General features: G+C 53.6%; 11 protein-coding genes across 11 annotated transcripts; 6 read left to right on the top strand and 5 right to left on the bottom strand.

The window, feature by feature from the left end:
* Positions 1–242: 242 nt before the first annotated feature.
* CCMA1212_007453 (uncharacterized protein) lies at positions 243–824 on the bottom strand (the record flags this gene model as incomplete). Its single annotated transcript, XM_073704621.1, has 2 exons — positions 635–824; positions 243–612 (listed from the first exon to the last, which is right to left on the bottom strand). Exons 1-2 carry the CDS (start codon positions 733–735, stop codon positions 243–245), a joined length of 471 nt encoding a protein of 156 aa, XP_073556910.1. The 5' UTR covers positions 736–824.
* Positions 825–2,554: 1,730 nt separating this feature from the next.
* Positions 2,555–3,350, bottom strand: CCMA1212_007452 (Pre-mRNA-splicing factor ISY1; the record flags this gene model as incomplete). Its single annotated transcript, XM_073704620.1, has 2 exons — positions 2,555–3,286; positions 3,348–3,350. The coding sequence occupies 2 exons, from the start codon at positions 3,348–3,350 to the stop codon at positions 2,555–2,557; spliced, it is 735 nt and encodes a 244-aa protein (XP_073556909.1).
* An 876-nt stretch (positions 3,351–4,226) lies between these two features.
* Positions 4,227–4,955, top strand: CCMA1212_007451 (Uncharacterized protein; the record flags this gene model as incomplete). Its single annotated transcript, XM_073704619.1, has 1 exon — positions 4,227–4,955. One exon carries the CDS (start codon positions 4,227–4,229, stop codon positions 4,953–4,955), a length of 729 nt encoding a protein of 242 aa, XP_073556920.1.
* A 318-nt stretch (positions 4,956–5,273) lies between these two features.
* On the bottom strand, positions 5,274–6,206 carry CCMA1212_007450 (putative hydrolase NIT3; the record flags this gene model as incomplete). Its single annotated transcript, XM_073704618.1, has 1 exon — positions 5,274–6,206. The coding sequence occupies one exon, from the start codon at positions 6,204–6,206 to the stop codon at positions 5,274–5,276; it is 933 nt and encodes a 310-aa protein (XP_073557088.1).
* Positions 6,207–6,737: 531 nt separating this feature from the next.
* On the top strand, positions 6,738–7,073 carry CCMA1212_007449 (uncharacterized protein; the record flags this gene model as incomplete). Its single annotated transcript, XM_073704617.1, has 1 exon — positions 6,738–7,073. One exon carries the CDS (start codon positions 6,738–6,740, stop codon positions 7,071–7,073), a length of 336 nt encoding a protein of 111 aa, XP_073556818.1.
* Positions 7,074–7,795: 722 nt separating this feature from the next.
* On the top strand, positions 7,796–9,972 carry CCMA1212_007448 (uncharacterized protein; the record flags this gene model as incomplete). Its single annotated transcript, XM_073704616.1, has 3 exons — positions 7,796–8,583; positions 8,659–8,829; positions 8,887–9,972. Exons 1-3 carry the CDS (start codon positions 7,801–7,803, stop codon positions 9,970–9,972), a joined length of 2,040 nt encoding a protein of 679 aa, XP_073556819.1. The 5' UTR covers positions 7,796–7,800.
* A 119-nt stretch (positions 9,973–10,091) lies between these two features.
* Positions 10,092–11,361, bottom strand: CCMA1212_007447 (Fumarylacetoacetate hydrolase domain-containing protein; the record flags this gene model as incomplete). The annotated part of the gene is made up of 6 exons (XM_073704615.1): positions 10,092–10,259; positions 10,332–10,775; positions 10,845–10,916; positions 10,968–11,077; positions 11,161–11,239; positions 11,332–11,361. 6 exons carry the CDS (start codon positions 11,359–11,361, stop codon positions 10,092–10,094), a joined length of 903 nt encoding a protein of 300 aa, XP_073557170.1.
* Positions 11,362–11,750: 389 nt separating this feature from the next.
* CCMA1212_007446 (putative proline-specific permease put4) lies at positions 11,751–13,719 on the top strand (the record flags this gene model as incomplete). The annotated part of the gene is made up of 5 exons (XM_073704614.1): positions 11,751–12,014; positions 12,114–12,305; positions 12,418–12,602; positions 12,673–13,494; positions 13,557–13,719. The coding sequence occupies 5 exons, from the start codon at positions 11,751–11,753 to the stop codon at positions 13,717–13,719; spliced, it is 1,626 nt and encodes a 541-aa protein (XP_073557171.1).
* A 340-nt stretch (positions 13,720–14,059) lies between these two features.
* On the bottom strand, positions 14,060–16,495 carry CCMA1212_007445 (Beta-1,2-xylosyltransferase 1; the record flags this gene model as incomplete). Its single annotated transcript, XM_073704613.1, has 1 exon — positions 14,060–16,495. The coding sequence occupies one exon, from the start codon at positions 16,493–16,495 to the stop codon at positions 14,060–14,062; it is 2,436 nt and encodes an 811-aa protein (XP_073556985.1).
* Positions 16,496–18,340: 1,845 nt separating this feature from the next.
* On the top strand, positions 18,341–20,359 carry CCMA1212_007444 (Putative secreted metallopeptidase; the record flags this gene model as incomplete). The annotated part of the gene is made up of 1 exon (XM_073704612.1): positions 18,341–20,359. One exon carries the CDS (start codon positions 18,341–18,343, stop codon positions 20,357–20,359), a length of 2,019 nt encoding a protein of 672 aa, XP_073556986.1.
* A 1,607-nt stretch (positions 20,360–21,966) lies between these two features.
* CCMA1212_007443 (uncharacterized protein) lies at positions 21,967–23,468 on the top strand (the record flags this gene model as incomplete). The annotated part of the gene is made up of 4 exons (XM_073704611.1): positions 21,967–22,296; positions 22,362–22,571; positions 22,645–23,233; positions 23,293–23,468. The coding sequence occupies 4 exons, from the start codon at positions 21,967–21,969 to the stop codon at positions 23,466–23,468; spliced, it is 1,305 nt and encodes a 434-aa protein (XP_073556989.1).
* Between the last annotated feature and the right edge of the window lie 19 nt (positions 23,469–23,487).

The raw sequence follows: 23,487 nt of genomic DNA, 5'->3' as shown, positions 1-23,487 counted from the left end.
TATCGTCGTCGTGGATTCTGGCGGAAGGATTGACTGGCAGATGGGAAAGGAACGGACGTGTCGAGAGGCTTGACACTGAAGAGTAAGAATAAGGCAAAGGTAGCAGAAACGAGGGATGGGGAAGAGGAAGAGCGAGAGTGAGAGTGAGAGCAAGCGCGCGACCAGCCGCAGAAGCAACGAACACAGAGGCGAAAGAAGAGCAAAAGTCTCAGCCGTCGCCGGTCGACAGAGAGAGATTCAAGTCAAACAGAAAAGAGGGGAGAGCGCGCGAAAAGGTGCGGTAGGACAAGTACAGGCACCAGTCCAGGTACAGTTGAATTGGGCGAGTCTGTTAAGGTCTGGGGCCGGCTCGTGGCAGCGTCATCCCTCCGACCAGGACAGGCGTTAGCAGGCGCACGCACCACCGCGAGTATCTGTACCTGGTGCCTGGGCGCGACGGCCTGAATTCGAGGAGAGATGAAAATTGATTGCTTGATGGGTTCGCTCAGGCTCTCCACGACTCGAGTCGAGCACGGGGAAGCGAGGATACGAATTGACGTGCCGCCCGCCCCGGCCAGGGTTGGTTGTACCGGTACTTGGCCGGCGACAGGTCCCAGGGCTGTCATTTGGTGCCTGGAGGCCCTTTCAACCTCACCAAGCCCCGGTACCGAGTACTTGCTTCATTGTCTGGTGGATCGTGGGCATCGCGCCTCGCAATTTGTTGGTGTTCGCCACGAAAAATTGAAGCGGCGACATGCTGGGCGCTATTGGCAAGGCCAGGGGCTGCTCCGCGCGCTACAGCGAGCGCTATTCCGTTTGCAACGTTGGCGACACGCAGGGAAGCGCTGGGAGAAGTCGAAGGGTCGCCTTCATCCCTCGGGGATGGTGCAAGTTGTGGGTGCGTGTTGCCGTGACGGTTGAAACAAGAGAGGAGAAACGGACAAACAAACAAACAAAGACGTAGTAGTGACCGACCGATGTTTCGCAGGATGGGGACAGTTGTCTGCGTACATACAATAGGCAACCAGATCTGGAGGGAGCATCTGCACGACAACGATGATGCAAGACACAGAAATCACTGCATAACATGACAATAAAGTCAAATTTGATCGAGGTGGTGTCCCAACTTGATGCTTACATGTGTAGTGGAGGTGCTGCAAAAACCTACAGGCCCCCCCTCCAAGGCTCCTCCAGGGCTCCCCTATCACCGCTGGCCACTGAAATCAACCGCTGGCCGCCGCCTGGTAGCGCCCAGGGCCCCTTGCAGCGACCCCCCGGAACCCCTCCCGTGGTTGGCCGGCGCCCGACTTGCCCCTGAAGCTAATGCACGTCTTTCCGGCGGCTTCGACCGTTGCTGCACATGGCCTGCAGGTACGAAGTGCTACAAGGTACAGCACGAGTCCCAGAGGGAACAAGGCATCCATTGCAAGAGATTGGAAGTGGGCGGCATTGAAGCTAGCAATATCATGACAGCCGTCAGTGTGGAAATGGAAGAAATAGAAGCCTGCTAGGAAACCTGTTCACTGTCCAGTCTACATACAAGTGACATCAATGATTGTGCGGCCAAATCCGACGACGAGGAGAGGCCAAGCTTTTCATTCACTTAGGCCCAGTGTTTATACTCCGTCGTCCCAAATTGCATGGACCCCAATCATCGAATCGTGGTGCATTTCCATCAGCAGTCCATTCTTGGGTTACATCGTAATCACATGCGATGCGCCTCCAAACTCTCCTCCCCTCCCTCTGCTCTCTGCAAGGTTCTCACTCTTCTAATGTCTCGCTTGCCAGCCATTCAACGCAATTGCGACACTTGTTAGGTCATCCGAGACCTCTGCCGAGGCGGTAGACCTCGAAATCTCGTCTCACCAGGACCAGGCCTGATGTACTTGTACGCGTCCGGCTCGGTTATTTGCTTATTGTGGCGGGCACTCTGCATGTATTTGGACTTGGCAGCGACCGAGGGCAGATTAGCCCAATTTTCTGTGCGAGCAATGCATCATTCAACCCGAACGGGATTGCAGATGGAGAGCACAGAATCCCACCCATAAAGTACGGAAAAGTGACCTGCCTTTATAAACGGAGGTCAATCGATTCTCCTTACGCTAGACAAGCTGTCAACCCAAACTGGAACCAAAATGCAGCGACATCCATTTTTCCTAAACGCCATCAAAATCGCCCGTACATCGCAGTAATAATGCCCTGAAAAGCACATGCCCAACATCTATCTTCCTTTTCATCTCCACAGCCTCGAATCAGCGTCCCATCTTGAAGCTTACAGCTCAGATCCGCTGCCCTGCTCTTCTTCCTCTTTGAGACCTTGCCAAGATGGCCAGCCAACCGAGCACCACTGACACGGCGCTGACTGTCCGAGCGACTCGATGCTCGCTCGGCATCCCCTCAGCAGCCAGATGAGACAAATGGGTAGGAACTGCTCGGCCTTCAGGTCGTCATAGAGACGAAAGGTTTCTCCCGAAACTTGACTGCCAACACAGCTCCCTTTCAAGGTCCAGGTTGGATAGTCTTCTCGCCTCGTGGCACTTCCAGGTCGTGCAGGTGCAGGCATGTAGAAGTCGCCTTATAGCTGATCGAGAAGCTTCCGCCGCCTCCTCTCCAAAAGCTCCATCTGGACCTCCTCCATCGTCGGCAACGCCCAACCGTTGCCATCCCCGCTATCCCCAGGTAACGGTTCCCAGCCATCGGGTACGCTATGAGGCCCTGTCTTTAGAAGGTTCTCCGTTGCCTCCCTCTCCTTTTGAGCTTCGTATTCCAATAGTGCGTCGTCCTCCTCACCCGGCGCGTAGCCATAGTACGCCGCATCCACGATTTTCCTCAGGTCTTTGCTGGTTTCGAGCGGTTTGTCCTCATGTTTCTTCGCCGCCGCCGCCTCAAACAGCTCCTTGACGCCAGGCAACTCCCTCGCCCGTCCAAAATACTTGTAGCCCTTCCCGCCGCCCGGTATCTCTCTCCCTTGTTCGTCGTACATCTTCCCTCCCCCTCTCATGTAGTTTGGCCCGCCTAGATTCCGTATCTGCACCTCCCACATGTGCTTCTCGCGCATCAGCTTGTTGATTTCGTCGTTGAGGTCGCGGATCTGGTAGTCGCTCAGCACGGGGTCCTGGATCCGCGAGACCTTGCGCGAGATCTCCTTGAGGACTTGGCCGCGCCATCGTTCGCACGCGGGGATCGAGTCGACTTCGGTGATGATCTTGGGGCGGCGGGTTCGTCCGGCGTCGATGATGCCTAGGTCTGCTGCTTGTGCTTCGCGGAAGCGAAAGAGCATAGACTGGGCTTTTTCCGAGTTTCGGGCCTGCAAGAGGATTAGTAAATGTATAAATCAACAATGTGTCAATCCTTCCATAATGGCTTACCATTTTTGACGGTTGTGACTCGGGAGTCAAGGCAGGGTGAAGCTGGTGATTGATTGCTTGACTGGGTAGAAGCTCAACTTTGGGAACTTTGCCTTGGACACTTGCAGCCTCGCGAAAGGTGATTGTGGCTGGTGTGCGCACTAGCCACAGTTGAGCCACCTTCTCCAATAAGTCCCCCAAAGCTCAGGCCTCACGGTCAAGAAACTCCTGGCAATCGCAACTCGATCAGATTCAACTATTTCCGCGGCGTTGCCGCTGTTGCTTTCTATAGGTACTTATCTGCATGGTATTCAAGTTTGCAGGGGAAACTACAATGATTGATCAATTTGATTCGCTTGAGCAAGTAAAGAATGCCGACCTTGTCCATCTGTTTTACCGTGCCTGATCTCAGGGTAATACAAGAGCAACGCACAAGCTACCTTACGCAACAACGGCAATCGTTCCCAACGCCACCGAGTCGCAGTGAGACTTTGTTCCTGACCCTGTTCGCAAATTACAAGACTTAGACCGGCCGTTGAAATTGGGCTCCCGGAAGTACTCAATATGCCGCAAGTTCGGAGTTGCATCAGCCGTTGGCCCCTTACGGAGCTTACACGTAGGTGTTGCTCTGGATATGGCCAATTTAGAGTTGAGTGCCGGACACGGAGACGAGATTCCTTCAGAGCAATACTCACATGAGTTGACAGATTGTGAAGTGCTATTGGCGAGATGACTATAAGAGGTTGCCTGTCTTCACGGTTTCGAGAATGATTCCATCCACCAACCATCAAAACAGTAAAGCAACAACAGCCTTCAACTCTCACTTACACTTACACCTCAGCACTACTATCTCCACCACCTATTCCTAGAACCAGATCCCATCACAAGCTCATCACGGACATGTCGCACTCCATCATCTCCCCCGCCATCCTCTACTGGGGCACCCCCGTCGTCCTCGTCTCCTCCGAGAACGAAGACGGCTCCGACAACATCTGCGCCATCTCCTCCGCCTTCTGGCTCGGCCACCGCTGCATCCTCGGCTTCGCCGCCGAAAGCAAGACGCCGCAAAACATCCTTCGCACCGGCCAATGCGTCGTCAACCTCCCCGACGACACCATGGCCCGCCACGTCAACCTCCTCGCCGACACAACCGGCACCGAAGTCGTCTCCGCGTCGAAAAAGGAACGAGGCTACCACTACGTCAAGGACAAATGGACCCGCGCGGAACTCACGCCGCAGGAATCGGACCTTGTTCGTCCGAGACGGATCCGGGAGTGTCCTGTGCAGATGGAGTGCGAGTTGGCCGAGGTTCACCAGGCTATGAAGGACTTCCCTGATCTCAAGGGGGTCATTCTCGCGGTTGAGCTCAAGGTCCTTCGGACTCACGTTGTGGATTCGATTCGCATGCCGGGACATGCCAACCGTATCGACCCTGATAAGTGGAGGCCCATGATTATGTCTTTCCAGGAGTTTTATGGTTTGAACGGTGGGAAGCTGGCGAAGAGCACTTTGGGCAAGATTGAAGAGGAAAAGTATCGTCGGCTTACAAGGAGCGATGCTGTCAAGTTGCCTGGTGACGAGGATAAGGAGGAGGTCGAAGCGGCTTATGTGCAGGCGAATGACAACTAGGCAGTTAGACTGATGGGTCAATTTGTTGTGATTTCTTGCAATATCTGTACAGTTCGGGGTAGGGCTGAAGGCTAGGGATATATAGACAATGATATACTAAGTTTGGATTTGCATGATGGAACTTTCATGTGCGCGACTTCATCGACAGGTACCAGGCATGCTGGTGAAGAGACATTATCAACAAGACAATTAGAGGGCCAACAATATACTAGACGAAATAAATCCACAAATCCAGGATGCCGTGAATTGTCATACTCATGTCGGACACAGTTGATAACGTTGTTCGTACATACACTTTCTACTTAGGTAGGAGTCCTGTCAATTGCGGACTTGGCCCAGGAGATCCGGATCCTCGTATGCGACCTGCCCCTCGCTCACATCAGGATAAACATCAAACCTCCTTTGCGTCTCCAACGGAATGTTCCTGCGCGTTTCCAAAATCTTATCCTCACTCAGTTCGCTTATAATAATAGACTCGCCCTCCTGGGCCTCCGCCAGCACGGCAGCCATCGGATCGAGAATCATGCTGTGGCCCCAGGCATAGTACGTAGAATCCAGGTTACGTGCAGGACTGCACATTCCGACGTAAATCTGGTTATCGACGGCTCGCGCCTGTGCCAACAGCTTCCAGTGCAGAGCACCTGTGACGAGGTTAAAAGCACCAGGGTAGATCAAGGCGAAGGCTCCCCTGCGAGCCGCAACCGCCGCAATCTCTGGAAATCGGATGTCGTAGCATATTCCAATGGCAACCTTTCCATATTCGGGGAACTCGACTATTGTGACTTTGTTGCCTGGGCTGAGGACGTCGGATTCTCGCATGGAGACCTTGCCTGGAATGTTGACGTCGAATAGGTGCGTTTTGCGATGTATCGACAACAAGGCACCATCTGGTCCGAAGACGAGACAAGTGTTGTAAATCTTCTTTGTAGAAGGGCTGATTTCCGGGATGGAGCCCCCGATGAGATAGACGTTATTCTCGGCTGCCATTGCCGATAATGCGGAATATGAGGGAGCTTGTTCCTTTGCTGGAGGCAAAGGTAGGAGAGGCTCGGCATGTTTGGGAAAGTAGGCGGTGCCATAGGGCGAGTTGAAGCATTCTGGGAGAACGACAATCTTGGATCCTCCTGCGGCGGCTTTTGCTACTTGAGAGGCGGCGTGCTTCAGATTCGCGGCCTTGTCAGAGCCGGACAAGAGCTGGACGAGGGCAATCTTGACGGGCTTCTTTAGTATGGAGCCGGCGATGGAAGCCATCTTGAGCGGACTGGGATTCGCATTTATTGGGTCGAAGTCGCCAAGAAGGTTGTTAAGGAGGAGTCAAGGTCGAAGGTCTAGTTGCTGGATGAGTTTATCGCCTCTTCCATTGAAGCATGTAAGTGGTAACGACAACCGTCAACACATTAACCCATGTAGAAGACAAAGACGAGCTGAAGGCGATCAATCAAACGCCTAGTATCTGTCGGGGTTTCGGCTTTTTCTTAATCTATACCAACGTTCTATATCATTATCTAGTGCAGCGTCTTACATGCTCAATAGCGCCCGCATCCTCACCGTCGTCGGCTTATTCCCATTTCCCGACAGAGCCGGTTCCACTCCGCCTCTCCTCTGTCATGGTGATAAAAGGTGGCTGTTGATTCTTTGCTAAGCGTCCGTGTTGACAAACTGCCATACGACTGAAATATTCATAGCAATTCTGCATACAATCAAGGTCCTCTCATTCTAACATCTCCGCACCCCAACCAACCAGATCGAAGCCCCAACCACCCTCACCCTTCTACCCTGAAGATGCAACAATTCGAGTTCCACGACCCGACAACACGCACCACCTGGCAGCTAAAAACACCCGGCATCGAGGAGCTGATACTCAACGAAGACAAGATAACAGGCCGCAAGACGCTCCTCCAACGATGGCAACCTAAGGCAGCGACCCCCAGCTCAGCCCCCGTTGTGCACGACTTCATTGAGGAGGTCTACATTCTCGAGGGCGATCTCACGGATAGGACGCTGCGCCAGACGTTTTACAAGGGCATGTATGCATACCGCGAACCGGGCATGGAGCATGGGCCGTGGTTCTCCGAGGGTGGATGCTTGATGTTTGTCATCTGCGGCGGTGTTGAGTAGTGTGAGAAGTAGTGCTGAATTGAAAGGAGTCAAGGGTTGCATGGATCTCGTGTTGCAATCAATACATGTACAGATAGTGCATGTGCAAGAGGTTCGTAGTGGTGACATGGGTTGCACGTAGGCGAATGGATTCATGGAATCAAGAGATATAGTTGCTGATGGATACTGTAGTTTGTCATCTACGGGGGCCCATTACGGAAATGGGTTCGCAGAATAATATTCCACGTATGAATTGGCTTGTCTGCTCCTAAGAAATAGCAGGCAAGCCCCTCGAGCCTTTAGACCTTCTCCTCAACCACTCTTCTGACAACTCTCGCCATTATTCTGTAAAAGCGTGTATGTTTCTTCATGACACCGATGATTGAGATTGACGGTAACGAAAATACTAACATCTTACCGTGGCCTAGCTAAAAAGAGAGGGCTTCTCCGCATTCTTCTTTCCTTGTCCATTCAGCCTTGCGCATGTGCGGAATGGCGTCGAGTTTCCCCAACGTCCTGACTCGTCAAATCCCCAGCTGAACATTTTGACGACGACTTGTCCCGACATCATTCGACGCTTCCCCAGATTTCCCCCAGGTTTTAGAACAGGCCGACTGGGCCTAAAACTGATACACATGTCGGCAAATTCCTCTTGAAGCATCACGAGCGCTCATCATTCATCACTCCTGGGGAACATTCTAATTGCCGACAACTCCCCAACTTCATCACAAACTCATCCCCAGCCGGAATGGTGGAGAATATCCCCGATCTGGAGATGTCAGACTCCGTAGCAGCCCGGCCGAGAAAGCTGGCCAGCAAAGGCAGCAGACGAGGCCGGAAGCCCACCTCGTGCACGCAGTGTCACCTAAGGAAGCAAAAGTGCGATCGGAATCAGCCGTGCAACCGCTGCTTACAGCGTGGAGTAGCTCACCTGTGCGGCGATTCCACGGCGGCCAATGGAATGACCAAGGCCTCTGAGACGCCGCAGGCTGTGGCTGTCAGTCAGCCTTATGCTTCTTCTCCAAGGCCCAGGAGGGCCATACAGCCACCCATGAGTCCGAGGTTGGGATCGCTATTTGCGAATAGGGGGTCGAGGGCTTTCTACGGGTCGTCTTACTTCGGACATCAAGTTGCGGCGAGGATATTGAGTGAGGAGGGCCAGGATCTACCGTCGGGGATATCGCGAGGTCGGGATACGCTGCAGTCTTTTCGGGACGAGTCGAGTTCCTTTGCCCAGGTCTGGGACCTCCTTGGACTTTTACCCCGTCAGAAGTCGACGGTTGATCGTCTGGTCAATATCTTCCTGGCTGAGGTGAACTGGTCTTTGGATGCGGTACACGAGGCGACCTTTAGGAGCAGCTATGATGAGTTTTGGGGGAGACGGTTCGGATTCGATGATTTGGCCAATGTCGACCTTCGTTGGCTGGGGCTCTTGTTTATCATATTGGCGTTTGGAGTGTTGCTTGACACGCCGCCGCGGTTGACGCTGGACGTGCAGCGAGAGCGGGAAGAGGCGTCTCTACGATTCTACGTATGTGTTCACCAATCCTTTGATGTATGAGGAAAACATGTATATGTAGCGGCTAACATGTCAATCATCGTATAGTGGGCTGCTAGAAGAGCAATTGTTATTGCTCCATCCTTTTACGGAGAAAGCACAGATATTGTGCGGGCTGGGCTGCTCGTCACACGATATCTGCTTCACACTCGACGGGTTTCGGAGTCGTGGCTGACGATTGGGTTTGCATCACGAATGGGACAAGCCCAGGGAATGCATGTAAGAAGATGCAAAGTCCACGTCTGCTGGGCGATCGAGGTCACTGACACCTTCTAGGTCGACGGTGAAAGATGGCGAATGTCGCGGAAAGCCACAGAGCAGCGGAGACGGCTCTGGAGCCATATATACGCCATTGACCGCATGATATCCCTCGCATTGGGCCGGCCATATGCTATCCACGACGAGTTTTGCCTCACGCACGAGGCTGAAAACGTCTGGCTGGATGACATGGGGGAGGAAGAAGCGGCTTGCGTTGCTCCACAGCCGCTGAACATGCCAACACCAAGTGTCTTGTCATTCCTGCTGTACCGGCTTGCAAAGGTCATTGGCAAGATTCAGGAGAAGTGCTTCGGGCTGGAAAGAGCCAGCTACGAAGCTGTTCTTCAGCTCGATGCCGACTTGGTCATGTGGAGTGAGCAGCTGCCGCCATATTTCCGCTTGGACAACCCGGACATTGCAGGAGACGCGACTCTCCCCTTTCTGCCGTTTCATCGACTCTACCTACATACCTCGTTTCACTTTGCGAGAATCATCCTACATCGGCCCTTTCTGCTCCGGGAGTCCATCACGGATCGATTCCGGTCCAGCCACGAGGCGTGCATGGCGTCAGCGCTGGCAGATTTGAAGATACGACTTGGTACAATGAATAGTCCGACGGCAGATAATCTACGGTGGGCTTTCGGGGCTCACAATCTCTTCAACAGCGCAATGATTCTGGGAATCATTGCCGTGAAAGCCCCTCACTCGGCACAAGCTGGTGCCATATTGGAAGACCTGGAAGCATACTGCGAGAACCTGCATCGAGATCCCTGGCTCAACGAGTTTGGAATGGCGGAGCTCAAGGTCATTGAGCTGTGTATCGCAAAAGCGAGGGACGCAAGAGGTACTTTGCCGAGCAGCTATCCGTCTGGGTCTCCGGCCGAACCGCCCGGGTCCAGAGGGAATGCTGCCGATGGCCGTGGGCGATTGCGTCCTCCCGACTGGGAGTCTCCAACCGTGTCTTCCGATATGAGCTCGATATACTGGCCGACTGTTTGGGAGGACGGGCAGTTTTCGTTTCCTGGCGCGGCGGACTTTAGTACGTGGGAGCAGATGATATCAGATATTGCAGAGGATAGCTATGTTGGGCCTATGGGGCAGTAATTCCATCTACATGCAGCCGTGCTACTCTATGTATTCTCTCCTCATGTTTAGCAACCGAGATCTCTCATTTCGTGATACACCACACGCCTTCAAGCCCTTTCCTCAATGAGATGCCCATTCTATTTGGTTTCCTTGGACGCAATCGAGTTGGTCAGCGTTCCAAGACCGTGACTAATTGTGACAAACAATTCATCCCCCTCGACGAGCCGAACAGGTGGGTTTCGGCTGACGCCGATTCCGCAGGGGGTCCCGGTCAAGATGATGGTGCCCTTCTGCAGCGTACAGCCCTGTGTCGTTGTAAACAAAGTACTTGTTAACCTCGACTCTTAACATCATGAAACTGAAGTAGTAGCTCCTACCTGGGACAGAAACGACACAATCTCGGGCACACTGAAAATCATATCACTCGCCTCGCCCTGCTGCATAACCGTTCCATTCAGCACCGTCCGCAGCCGCAGCACCGACGGATCGGGAACCACCCTGGCCGAGACGAGCGCCGGCCCTATTGGCGCGAATCCATCAAAGCCCTTGCCGCGATCCCACTGTGAGACCTCGCTCTGGTGCGTCCGTGCCGTGACGTCGTTTGCGGTCATGTAGCCGAGGACGTATCGCATGGCGTCTTCCTCGGGGACGTCTTTGCAGGTCTGGCCGACGACGAGGGCGAGCTCGACTTCGTAGTCGAGGTGGCAGTCGTGGAGGTCGGGGCTGTGGGGGGTGGTGACGGGGCTGGAGGGGTGGTTGATTGTTGAGGGGGGTTTGAGGAAGAGGGTTGGGATTTTGGGGAGGGGGAGGTTCATTTCGGCCTGTTGTGAGGTTTCGGTTAGATGGTAATGTTTTGCTTCGTGAGTTTGTGCTGTATGGCTTGGACTTACAGCATGTTCGCGATAGTTGAGGCCAATGCAACGTATCGTTCCCGCTTCCTCTGGTCTAAGCGGTGACAGTACCTTTGATTTGGTCAACGACTGGATGCTGCAGGGCGGGTGGCTGTAGCTTACCTTTTTGACTTGCACAATCTCTTCTGAGAGGACGGCTGTGAGGTCCAGCGCTGACTGGGTTTGCAGGATCCTGGCATATACATCTTGGCCACGGTGTAAAGCGATACCAACTATACCGGGCTTGAGTCAGCTTTTGCGGGACATGCTGGTTAACCCATTCGATGCTTTGGAATCATGGAAGGACACGTCGTACCATCTAGGTCCTCGTCGATAGGTTCACCGTATCTCTCTTGGCCGTGGACATCTTCGAAGCGAATCAACCTGTTCCAGACCTAGATGCAATCGGCCCATATCAGGTCAATTGATATGAATCCGTGAGACTATTGTGGGTGAGATAAGAACCTGGCCAGGGGTTTGAACTTACAGGCAGGTCGTCTAGCAGTATAGGAGTCATGGCTCGATACGAGTGAAAACAATCCGACAACTCGGTTCCCGCTCACTTGGTCAGATCTATCAGACCACAAAACAAGGCCATAGCCATGCCGGCGTTCCTTTATCATATAAGAGCTTCTCCTTTTCTTTTTGCCATTCCCGGACAAATCCTGGATGTATCTTTTCGGATATTGGGAACTGTCTGCTGTCGGCATATTGAAGCCAGTCGTCGGCCATATCGGGAAATACAGCTCCTCTTAGTTGGTGATGGCAACTCTTGTGATAACCGCAATAGGCATTCAAAAGACGTTGCAAGTCCCCTTGAAAGACTTCAAATCCGGATGAAGTTGGTTAGAGGAGTCACTTTGTTCTCATCAGCTAAGCAATCGGTTTCAGGCATTTGCTCATACAATGGACGAGAAGAAGATTGCGACTCCATCCGACTTGTCTGACCATGCCTCCATCAACAACACCTCTCACCATGAGGGACTGTTGATCCCGGTGGAGAGGGAGACTGTCAAGAGGAAGCTAAAGGGGAGGATGATGCAGATGTACGCTCTTGGGGGTACAATTGGTACAGGCTTGTTCGTGGGTATTGGTGGTGGTCTTGCTCAGGCGGGACCCTTGTCTCTGTTATTGGGATACTCGATTACTAGTGTCTTTATATTTTTCATGGTAAGTGCCCTACACTGCGAAGGGTTGTTCTTCAATGTTCCTTTGATGAGAGCCCTTTGTTGTGGGATTACTGAGTGGAATAACTGACTTGGTTGATAGATGCGATGTCTGGGAGAAATGACAACTTGGCTACCTCTTCCCGGTGCTACACCGAGATTCTGTTCGCGCTTCGTCGACGACGCACTGGGATTTGCCGTCGGCTGGAACCAATGGTACAACTGTGCCATTACAGTCTGCGCAGAAATATCAGCTGCAGCCGCAGTCATCCAGTTTTGGAATGACACAATCTCTGTAAGTCCCAATGCCCTAATCCATCAAGTGTCTTCTCCATACCCATTTCAACGTCGATATGGAAAGTTCATTGAGATGTGGATATGAATATGAAAGCTAACAGTGTGGATAGCCCGCCGTATGGATCTCCATCATCCTCGTCCTCATCTTCATCTTCAACCTCATCGACGTGGGCATCTTTGGCGAAGTCGAATTCGTCTTCTCCTGCGTCAAGATTGTAGCTCTAGCCGGCCTCCTCATCCTATCCCTCGTCATAGACCTGGGAGGAGGCCCGACTCACGACCGACTTGGATTCCGGTAAGCCCGTCACACAAACAGCACGCATCAGAGTAAGAGTCAAAAGACACTGACCTCTACCCCCGTAAAGATACTGGAACAATCCCGGCGCCATGGTGGAATACATCGCCAGCGGCGACGCCGGCCGCTTCCTCGGCCTCTTCAACGCCATCGTCAACGCGGGCTTCGCCTTTGCCGGCATCGAAATGATTGCGGTCGCAGCAGGCGAAGCAGAAAACCCGCGCCACAACATCCCCAAGGCTGTGAACCGCCTCTTCTGGCGCATCCTCTTCTTCTACGTGCTCGGAACGCTCGCAGTTGGCGTGATTGTCCCTTACACGGACGATCGGCTGCTCAACGGCGGTGCTGGAGTCGCCAGTTCGCCGTGGGTCATTGGCATCACGCGAGCTGGCATCAAAGTCCTTCCGTCAATCATCAACGCCGTCGTCCTCATGTCTGCCGCGTCAGCGGGAAACGCCCTTCTCTACAGCGGCAGCCGATATCTTCTTGCTCTCGCCGAAGGTGGGCAGGCACCCAAGTTCTTGCTCAGGTGCACTAAAAGGGGCGTCCCCATCTACTGCGTCCTCGCTACGGGTTCACTTGCGCCTCTCACCTATATGGCTGTCAGCTCTGATAGCGCCAGGGTGTTTTCGTGGTTTGCCAATCTCGTGACGACTGCGGCGCTGTTTACTTGGTGCAGCATTTGTATCGCGTACATTGGCTTTGATCGCGCACTCCGTGCTCAGGGGATCAACCGCAAGGAAGAACTGGCTTTTGGCGGCGCGTTTCAGCCGTATCTCTCGTGGGCCAGTCTTGGGTTCTTCATCATTGTTCTAATCTTCAATGGTTTTAGTATGTTTCTTCATGGGCACTGGGACGTGCAAAAGTTTGTGGTTGCCTATGTTGGCATACCGTACGTTTTCCTCCTCTCCGTTGACTTCCGCCGCTGTTCGTATGCTAACATGACCTTTTAAGCATCTTCTTTACGCTGTTTCTTGGGTGGAAGATTATCAAGAAGACAAAGTATCGCAACGCCAATGAGATTGATCTGGACACTGGGCGGCAGTTGGATGAGTCTACTGAGTATTTAGGGAGGCCGAAGAACCTAGTCGAACGGCTCTGGACTTGGGCTGCATGATTTATGATGATGAGCAGGACGGTTAGTGTATCGGAGTAATGGTAATTGGTTAGCAAATCAATATGGATTCCAATTCACTCTGGTCTGTCCGGCAGAACCTAACGCCCAGCTCTCCGTTTTGAGGCCTGGACACTTACTGATGTCTCGCCATTGAGTTAGAGAAGCCTTTAAGAGGATATTTTGAGCGACTTATGAGACTGATATTCTTCAAGTAAAAATATTAAGCTATAATATTATGGGATCATGGGATATATATGCAAAGTAAGTAAACAGGCCATTTCTATGATCTCCCTGGATTCAACCATCACACTATACAATCGTTTACCCTATATGCCCCTGTCTATATCGAAAATCCAAGATGTTCCCTCTCATCATGCGTGATCCTGCCCCACTCCAACAACAAACGAAACATGTAAATCTGCATATCCTCTTTCCTGAGCGCCTTCTGAGCCCATTCTCTCCCCTGCCCTGCAATCTTCCTCGCCATGGCTGGCCCCTCGCCATCCTTGTCCTCAGCGCTCCCAATGAAGAACTCCAAGACGGACCAGAATCCCGATCCAAGCCTGATATCCACGGGAACATAATGGTGCCAGGCATGGAGCCTCTCGTCATACCAGGTGCGAAAGAGGGCTGCGCGATAAGGCAAGCTGCGGCTCTCAAGAAAGGGCAGAAAACGGCCGCTGAATCCCGCGCCGTCCATGTCGAACAGATGTCTGTAACGCCAGTTGTCTTTGAACGGGACGCTGGGAGGAAGCTCGTCTGCTCCGTGAGATGTTGGGTTGTTCCTCGTAGTGGCAAGCCCCCATTTCTTATATGTTTCCGACTCGGCAGCGCAATTTCTGCCATCACACTTGGATACATCTCCCGTAAAAGAGACGTTGACGTTCGAAGTCTCAGTACCCGAAGCTCGCAAGGCCACAGACTTGTCGTACGCCTCATGCACGAACCGCGGCCGCAAGAATCCCGGCCACCGTCCATGAGCCGAAAATCCATCTGATCGCGATCCACGCCAGAACAAGGTATTCTCCTTATCTTCCCACTCCACACCACTGTCCTCTTGAAAAGCACTCTTGTCGTCGAAATTCCACGGCGAAGGGATCAAAATGTCCGAGAAGCCGCCGACACGTGCTTGACTGAAGATGGGGAGAAGCTCACTTGTGCGTACCATGGCAGATGGCGAACTGAGAAAGCCAGAGAGGTAGGCGACGTCTGGCTGATGGCAAAGGTCGTGAGCGAGCGAGACGTTTGCTAGTAGCGCACCGCCGGTTGTCGGTACGGAATGAGGCTTTAGACAGTTGACGCAGGTGTTGCTCCAGTCCCACCAGCGGCTGTTATATACGGTTGAGTCCGGTGGACATGAAGCAGCAACAAAGTCGTAGAATATGGGAGTCCGAATGTCGTTTGTGAAGTTGGGATCGATTTCGTCTTTCCCGCCGTTTGTGCCCCGAGGGATAGGCTCGGGAAAGTCTTGGGGCCATGGAGCCTGTAGAAAGGGGTTGTTGGGCCAGGTCTTCTGGTCCTTATTACTCGTCACTTTTCCTCTCTCTTGCTGTCCCCTGTTCCTGAACCACTCCATACGCCCATGTGGTACCACCATGCGGCACTCATCAGCCAGGTTGATGGCTATATCCATGTCTGGCAACCACTTGGCGAAAGGCTCAATCATCCTCTGCAGCGAATCCGTCATCCAGCGATGCGATCCCGGTATATACGGCGACTGCTCCACGGAACCGTTCCGAATGCGCAAGCCGCCCATCTCCGTACTCCCATAAGCAAAGAGAGACTCCGTCCGCTCCCGGAGACTCGCAGGATCTAACGCCCAGAAGGGGAGCAAGTCGTTGGTGATCTGGTCAAAGTCGTCGATGACGACGGATTTGTGCTCCTGTGCGAATTCGTACCACTTGTCAAAGTTTGGTGGAGGCGGAATTGCGTATCGCTTTGTGTACTCTTTGACGGCGTCGGCCAGGGAGTTGCCGACTGAGGCTTGGGATTCCCATACGAGGGACGACGTGGATGCTTCTGATATGAGGGACTTGATGGCTGTGTCTAGCGGAATCAGGGGTGGGTATCCGAAGGCGAGCAGCTTGAGGACGGCTATCAAGGCTAGGAGTGCGAATCCGCAGTTGCAGATGATGAGCCAGTTGAAGAGGCTTCGTGAGGTTGTAGAGTCTGCGGTATGGTGCAATCGAATAGCAAGATACCACAAAGGCAGCGCCAGGACAACTGCCAGAGTTGTATGCTTTGCAAGTTCGCCGTACGTCGAAGGCGATAGCAGCGGAACCACCTTGAGTACAGGGATTTGCAAGCCCGTAAATGCGGCAGTGGTGATAAGAAGAGCCAGACAGGATGGATCCAAAGATGGCAGCAACGTTAAGCCGGAGAGCACGCCAATTGCAGCCAAGGAGCCATCGAGAGCAAAGTCTCGATAGTCGACTGCCCGGAAGCGAAACGAGAGAACAAACTCCGAGTCGGACAGCCAGGAGGGGAACGATAGCAGTAGAATCATTCCTGCCGCGGCAAGACAGAGTTTGCCCATGAACTTGGAGATGTCGACGCCATCGTCTGCGGCGATCCGAGCCAGATGAGCTGTGTGGCTTATAATCACAGCATCAAGGAAGCAGTTGATGAGTTGGATTAAAGGAACGAAGCGCTCCCATCGCCACCCTATAGGGCACACAGTTCCAGTAGGAATATTGGAGCTCCCTTCTGCTGAAATGATGAATAATGGCCACGCCGCGGCAAGGAAGGTAAAGATGATTTGTGATTTGGAGGGCATTGACCATAACAACTGTTTCTCATGAAGCCGAGGCCATATAACCTCCCAAATAAAAGAGAACAAGGGCAGAAATGCCTGTGCGACATGATCAGTTGTGATGAAAAGCTCATGAATGAGAAGAGACTTGCCTCTATGCCTGGCCGAGAACATTGCGTAGTGCGAGTGATGGCCCAGTAGGACAGCGTTCGAAGTCCTGCGCAGGACAGAAGGAAAGGGAAAGATGGATGTATATGTCGAATGTTTTCGAGGCCATTCCTGATGTACTTGACAACGTTACTCGTAGAGGATATTGCATCGGCTGTCTTGTGGTTTGCAATGACCGTCAGGCTGTGACGGTCACTTTGCCGACTCCAGTAATGCTCGGAAGCCAGCAGCGAACACGCAGTGAATAGAAGCGTGACGATGGTGAAGTGGACAGGACGCTCTGATTGTCCGTCAGATCTATTGCGATGCTAGAAGCGCCGCTTCTCGGCATTTGATAAGGGTCTCGCTACGCACCAAAGGAAGCACTTGTATAATATCGAGCCGAAAGGAAATATGTTGATAATGACAGGCATCTTGAGTAAGGGTGTCAGGAGATGGTCAGATACGGGGCACGATGTGATGCCATGCCGCCACGAGATGGATCGATGGGGACTTGAGAATATGCTTACATTAAGGCCAGTGGATGATAGGCGGCGCCTCGCATCTCGACTGCCCCGAGATACCCCAGGTGCTAGGAATATAAAAAGATACGGGGACACACCGTCTCAGGGGCTCCGGGCTGGGGTGTGAGGATCAACACATGTGCTTTGAGCTGTACGCGAGTCACGGCGTCCTAAGAGGCGGCATTTGTGTACCCTTGAGCATAGATCTAGACAATGAGATGATGAGATCAAAACGAGTCGAGACGCGAAAACAAGTTGGCGATCAGGCTGTCGATTCTATCCACGGGAACCACATATTACCCCTGTCGATAACTCTCGATTTGGGCTAGTCGTAGGAGCGTCAGCCGCAGAAATGGGTCCAACGAGTCTTCAGCGGGTTCAATATCAATATGATCCAACAGATTCCAATAACATCAATGTCAAGATCCCAAAGTCAAATGAAATCAGATCTTGGGAGTGAGGGCTTCTGAATAACCTCATATACAGCATGGCCTATCCCAGATCAGAACTTCTCAACCTTGACAAGGCTAGGTTAGCAAGAGTAGGTATGCAATTCTCGCACTCCCTCGACCAGGAATCGCCATAGTGTTTACCCTCTATAGACAAATATATCCAAGCAAGCCGCTACCCCCCGAACTATCCCCATGTTGCCAAGAACCTGCGTCCGAAACAAAGCGGGCACTCTGCTATCTGTTGTATGGAGGCGAGAAAAATGCTATAAGGGACTTTTGCCCCGAAGACCAAATGCTACGCCATTAGGTTATGCTTATCCAGATACCCTGTATCTTTGGCCCAGCTAAACAGCATGTCACCGTTGGCTGCGAGGCGTACCATTCCCTCGCTCTATCGAGCTGCCAAGTCGCACCGATTGGAGCACCGCTTGCATGCAGCCGGCCGTTATCCCGGATGGAGCAGGTGTGAATAGAATCAGACAGGGGGATGAACACAACAACTAGCATAAAACGACAGCGATCGATAGGCGATGGCTCGAACGGACAAACATGTTGGGGTGGTGTTGGACGATGTCGATGTTGGACAAACGGCCGATTGGGTAACATTGATGAGATGGAAACTTGTATAAGAACGAGATGAGATCCTACATTAACATGTCAAGAGTGATTGGAGCCGTCTTGTCCCACAAGTACACCAGCCTTGAAGGAGAATGGCTTTCTCCGTATGCAGATCCAATCGCCTAGCGATGGGCGCGTCTGCACTTGCATCAGCCCTCATCATCGGACTCCTCAGCTTCCCCGTCGAGGCGGCAATCAAGACACCATGGGGCGAGCCCTTCAAGCCAATTGACCCTCAAGAATGGGCGAACCCGGACGACATGACCTGGGACGACTACAAAGCACCACCCGGCACGCAATGGAACGACCCATCCAAGAGAGGCGCCAGCCGCAACTTCAACATTGCTCTGCTAGCCGTAGACTACGCAGACGAGACCTTTGTCGTCACGCGAGAGCCGAACTCGACCGTCTTTGGCAATCCCTTGCCATTGGTGTCTGGCATCGACAGAGCGGATGTTCCAGCCTACTATCGCGACCTGCTCAACAAGCCCAGCGATCTCAACCGCGGCCATACTTTGCACGAGTACTGGATGGGCGACTCACATGGTCGATATGGCGTCGACTTGACAGCCTTTGGTCCGTATCGCATGCCCCGTCTGTCGTACGAATACGGCGTGGACAGCGGCTTCAACCCTGGAGCATGTCCCGAGGAGGAGGCCTGCGATCAGGATATCCGAACAGATGCCTATGCAGCATGGCGTGCGGAAGTGGGCAACGATACCAGCAACGCCTTTGAGCTGGTTTTCATTCTCTCCGCGGGACAGGACGAATCGTCTACTTGGCAAGAGTTTGGCGAGATGAGGTTCTCATCGCCCGAGGACGTTCCCGCAGAGTTTGGACCTCCTCAGGGCGCAAACGGTACGTCGCTGCCCAATTACGCAGCGACGAGATATGTTCCTTGGACGTCGTGGGCGTCGGCGTCTACCATCTGGCCGAATGCGGGTGGCGGTTCGTCGACTCAGTGCGAGAGTTCTGGCATGGGGACGTATGCTCACGAGCTCAGCCATCTGCTCAACATTGGCGACAACTACAACAACCCGTACGGCACCCCGCTGCGACGAAGCTATACCGGGCCATTCTCGATGATGTCCCGGGGGTCGTTCAACGGGCCTGGCGGTCCGCATACGCGGTATCAGATCCCGGCGCTGCAAGGAGGTTCCTTGGGCTCTCTGCACACGGTTCGAGATAAGCTCGTGCTGGGGCTCATCTCCAACGACAGCATAGTCCGTATATCGAGAGATGCTCTGGCGGAGTCGGGCCCGGTTGTGGCGACGATCACGGCGCGCTCTGTCGTTTCGGATCTCATTGGCCTGAGAGTTGACATGGACCAGGATCGATCGCCGGCGTGCAATATATCCACCGACGTGTTCTGTGATGGAGGTCGTTACAACATGTACGATGTCGAAGTGATTGACCGCATGGGCGCCGATTCATTCCAGCCTGATTCGGGTGTCATGATCAGCAAGTCCAAGACCAGCAACAGCCAGCCATTCCAATGGACCATCGACGCGAATCCCAAAGACATTGAGCTCGTCGACTTTATCCGACCAAATGGAACTGCAGCCATGATCACCTTAGGCGACTACCGCCAACTGGCTGATGCGCTGTTCCACGCCGGTACTGATTCAGGGAGCAAGTATGAGTATGTGGACGAGGCAAACGGGCTTCACTTTTACATCCTGGACGTCCACCGTGACGAAACCGGAGTGCTCTCTTACACCGTCGGGGCACGATCCTTGACTGACAAGAGCGCAAGCGAATACGGTATTCAGCTGGAGTCCGGAGTCCCCTTTACATTCGGAAAAGCCACACCAACCACCGGCGACCAGTTTTGCGAATTCGAACTCACAAACAACGGAACGTACGTCGGCTCCAGCGATGGCCGTGCGCAAGTCCAGGCAGAGCACCTCGAGTGGGAGATTTTCCGCTTGGAGGCCGAGGTCGAGGGCGCGGGATGGAAGGCGGCGCTTCCCAACGCCGTGGTTGCTCTGAGGTATGGAGAGACGGCGAAGGCGTATGTGGCGGTTGGTGCAGAGGTTCATGCGAAGGATCAGGCTGGGGTAGTGACGCTGAGGGCGACGTCGGAGTCGGATCCGAGGGTTGTGGCGACGGCGAGGTGCATGGTGAGGAAGAGTACGTGTGGCTGAGTGTGTTCTGGAGTTGACGAGCTACCTTGATGAGTTGAGATGCAACGACTGGCATCATTCATGTGGAACATCAAAAGGACTTGTACAAGTTGTATACGTAGCCCTGCATGCGATGCCATGGAAGAAGCTTTCGTCTCCGGTATGGATGCGGATCGAAGAGCCAAGCCGGAATCGAGGGTGGTGTCACTCTATGCTGGGTCCGATGGTATCCTCATATCATACCTACTCAAGAGTCATCAGGGATACGTGCTTTGAGGAAGAACCGATGTCAATGTGGTCATCCAAGAGAGGAAAGTGAATGAGAGAGATGTCAATGGCGTGACATACAGCCAATCCTGCTGGGTAGGCGGCTCGTATTCCGTAAATTGGCGTCTGTGGGAAATGGCCCAGAGTGTTTGCTGGCAGTTTTTTCCAACGTCGCACACACATGACTGCACCCCATTCGTGTTTCCAAACAGCGAAAGTGTCTGCTTTGATAGCTGTTTGATAACCATGCGCAGTGAACGTCGTTGGTGTTGAGACGCTCATGTCTTGGAGATGATGCCCAGTGTGTTCAGCTCTCTCAACGATGCCTGTGCGACCTGCTAGTTTAGCTGCACGGCATAGCCTCGAAGCGATACGAAGTCTTTTCAAATCATGAGAAGCCCGTGTTTGAAGCCAATTCTGTGCGACAGTGTCTTGCTCGCATGTCGGCATCATGGATCCCATGTGCTGTCTCAGTCCATTTCGACTGTGGGTAGCACACAATGACAAGCCTCGGCAATCTCGAACAAGGATGGGAAAAGAGCGACATGGACGCTTGACTCGCTGGTCCATATCATCTTGTTGGTTTCTTCAATGGCAAAAGCATTCGATGATGATACCATATCTTTATGTATACCTTGGGTAGAAGGAACATCGCTCCCGATTTCAACTTCTGCTTCTGCTTCCCCGCTTTGTACAGCCAGGTACCCGCGCGCTGACACGGAGACGGCCAGTACGACCAGGTACCTACTGGCACCAACCTGGTTTCAATGCTTGCGGCTATCGCTCTCGAGGATAAAAAAGGCCGGTCCCAATCTCAACTCCTAGCGGCGACCTAGAGAGCGCTGAACAAATCGACTGTCCGAGGCCTACATACATGTAGACGTTTGGCCTTCTGAAGACATCACGATGCCGTAGCACAAGCCTTGTTAGATCACAGTAGCATCACGCGGTCCTTGAAACAAGCATAAGCCGATATTCGCACTCTTTGTTTATTTCAGCCCTTCAATGGCTCGACGCAAACGAACAAAACGAACCCCCTTTCATCATTTGGGGGTCCGAGTCGAAATTTGTTCTTTTGCGACGCTAAAACCGTGGATAATCCCGGCCTTTAGCAGCAAATCGCCTCCCTACCGATTCCCAATTCAACGCCCACTAGCGCCGTCGCGCGCATCTCGCCTCACCTGCGAGAAACTTCCCACTTCTCCAACCTCGTGCTACAGGGAACAAAGAAAAAAGGAACAAGCAACTTGTGCCACCGCCCATCGTCCGTCCCGCTCGGCCCAGGGCTTCTCCCTCCTCTCCCTCCCTCCCTCTCCTCCCTCCCCCTCCGCTGGGACCAGAGGCCACCAAACACCCGCACAATGCTGAGCCTCAGCAACAAGCACATCGTGCACGCGCTGCTCGGGGCCTCGCTCGTCTTCGTGTCGCTGCTGGTCTACGTCTGGAACTTCCACCTGCTGCCCGGCGATGTCTTTGGCGGCCACCACAGGGGCGGACCAGGAGGCCCCCCCGACTTCGACCACGACGACAGGTGCCCCCGGGGCTCGCGGCGGCATGGAAACACCACCTACTGCGTGCCCCGGGAGATTGGCGGCGTCTGGTGGAAGCGGCCCTCCGACGCGACCAAGATCATGGGCCTGATCTTCTACGGCCGCCGATCGACAGTTTCCATTCTCGACTGCTATCTCAAGGTACGGACTGCACCGAGGCATGCCAATCCCTGGCTCCCAATCGCTAACGCAGTGGCAACCGACAGCGCAACCTGGCCAAGAACGGCGGCATCCTCGACGGTGTCATTTTCCTCCAGCGCACCACCGACGCAGACGATCTCAAGTTCCTCAAGAAGCTGCTCGCGAGCGAGCCCGCCTACGAAAAGTGGGAAATCGACATGTCCGAGGGCGGCTTTGCCTCGTCCTACGACCGCATCCAGGACGACGTCATGTATGTCAAGATGGACGACGATATTGTACGAGCCCTGGATCAACCAAGATGCCGAATATGAGTGGTGTCGAGTCCTTGAACTAAACATGCGCTGCCAGGTATACATCGAAGACTCTGCCATCCCCTCCGTGGTCACGACCCGAGCCGAGCATCCCGAATTCTTCGTCGTCTCCTCCAACGTCATCAACCAGCCCCTGATCAGCTGGATACACTGGAACCTCGGCGCCGTCAAGGCCTACCTCCCCGAGCTGAACAAGGCGTATCCCGCTCCCAAGCCCGGCGAAAAGCTGGACTGGCGCCCTTCCATGCTGCCCTCGTGGCAAGGCAGCGACGACTTCGAGGTGAGCGAGTGGAATCCCCCGGACCACCAGAAGCACCGATGGCTGCCTGTCAAGGGCCACTCGGACCACATTCTCGACCGCACGCCCATCGTGGAGACCGAGTACGACCCGTTTGGGCCCGGCTGGAAGAAGTGGCAGGTTGCCGCCCAGGAGCACTACAGCCTGTTTGAGAACATCGAGAACGACAACCTGCGCCAGTATCGCTTTGGAACGTGGGATTTCCAGCTCAAGCGCATGGGCATCCAGTTCATTGCCATGATGGGCAAGGACATCAATCTAGCCAAGCCTATTGCGGCCGACGACGAGCACCATTTTGCCGTCACCATGCCCGAGCAGACCGGCAGACGTAGGCTTCTCCTTCATGCGCCCCCCTTCATGGTTCATTTACTGACTGGTGCTCTACAGATGCCGTCGCTGATGGCGGCGGCGTTGTGTCGCACTTCAGCTTCGGTGCGCAAGCCGGCGACGAAAGAATCGAACAGACCGACGTCCTCGACCGCTACCGAGCCTACGCCGAAGAATACATTTGCAAGGGGCCCATGCTCTGGGATCCCGTTCTCGATAATCACGACGAATCATAGCCCGCGGCTTCCTTTTTCG

This window comes from Trichoderma ghanense, assembly GCF_004382785.1.
Source record: "Trichoderma ghanense strain CCMA-1212 chromosome Unknown scaffold_9, whole genome shotgun sequence".
Taxonomy (NCBI): Eukaryota; Fungi; Ascomycota; class Sordariomycetes; order Hypocreales; family Hypocreaceae; genus Trichoderma; species Trichoderma ghanense.
The sequence above is the reverse complement of the archived record's forward strand: the minus strand, read 5'-3'. Positions and strand labels throughout refer to the sequence as shown.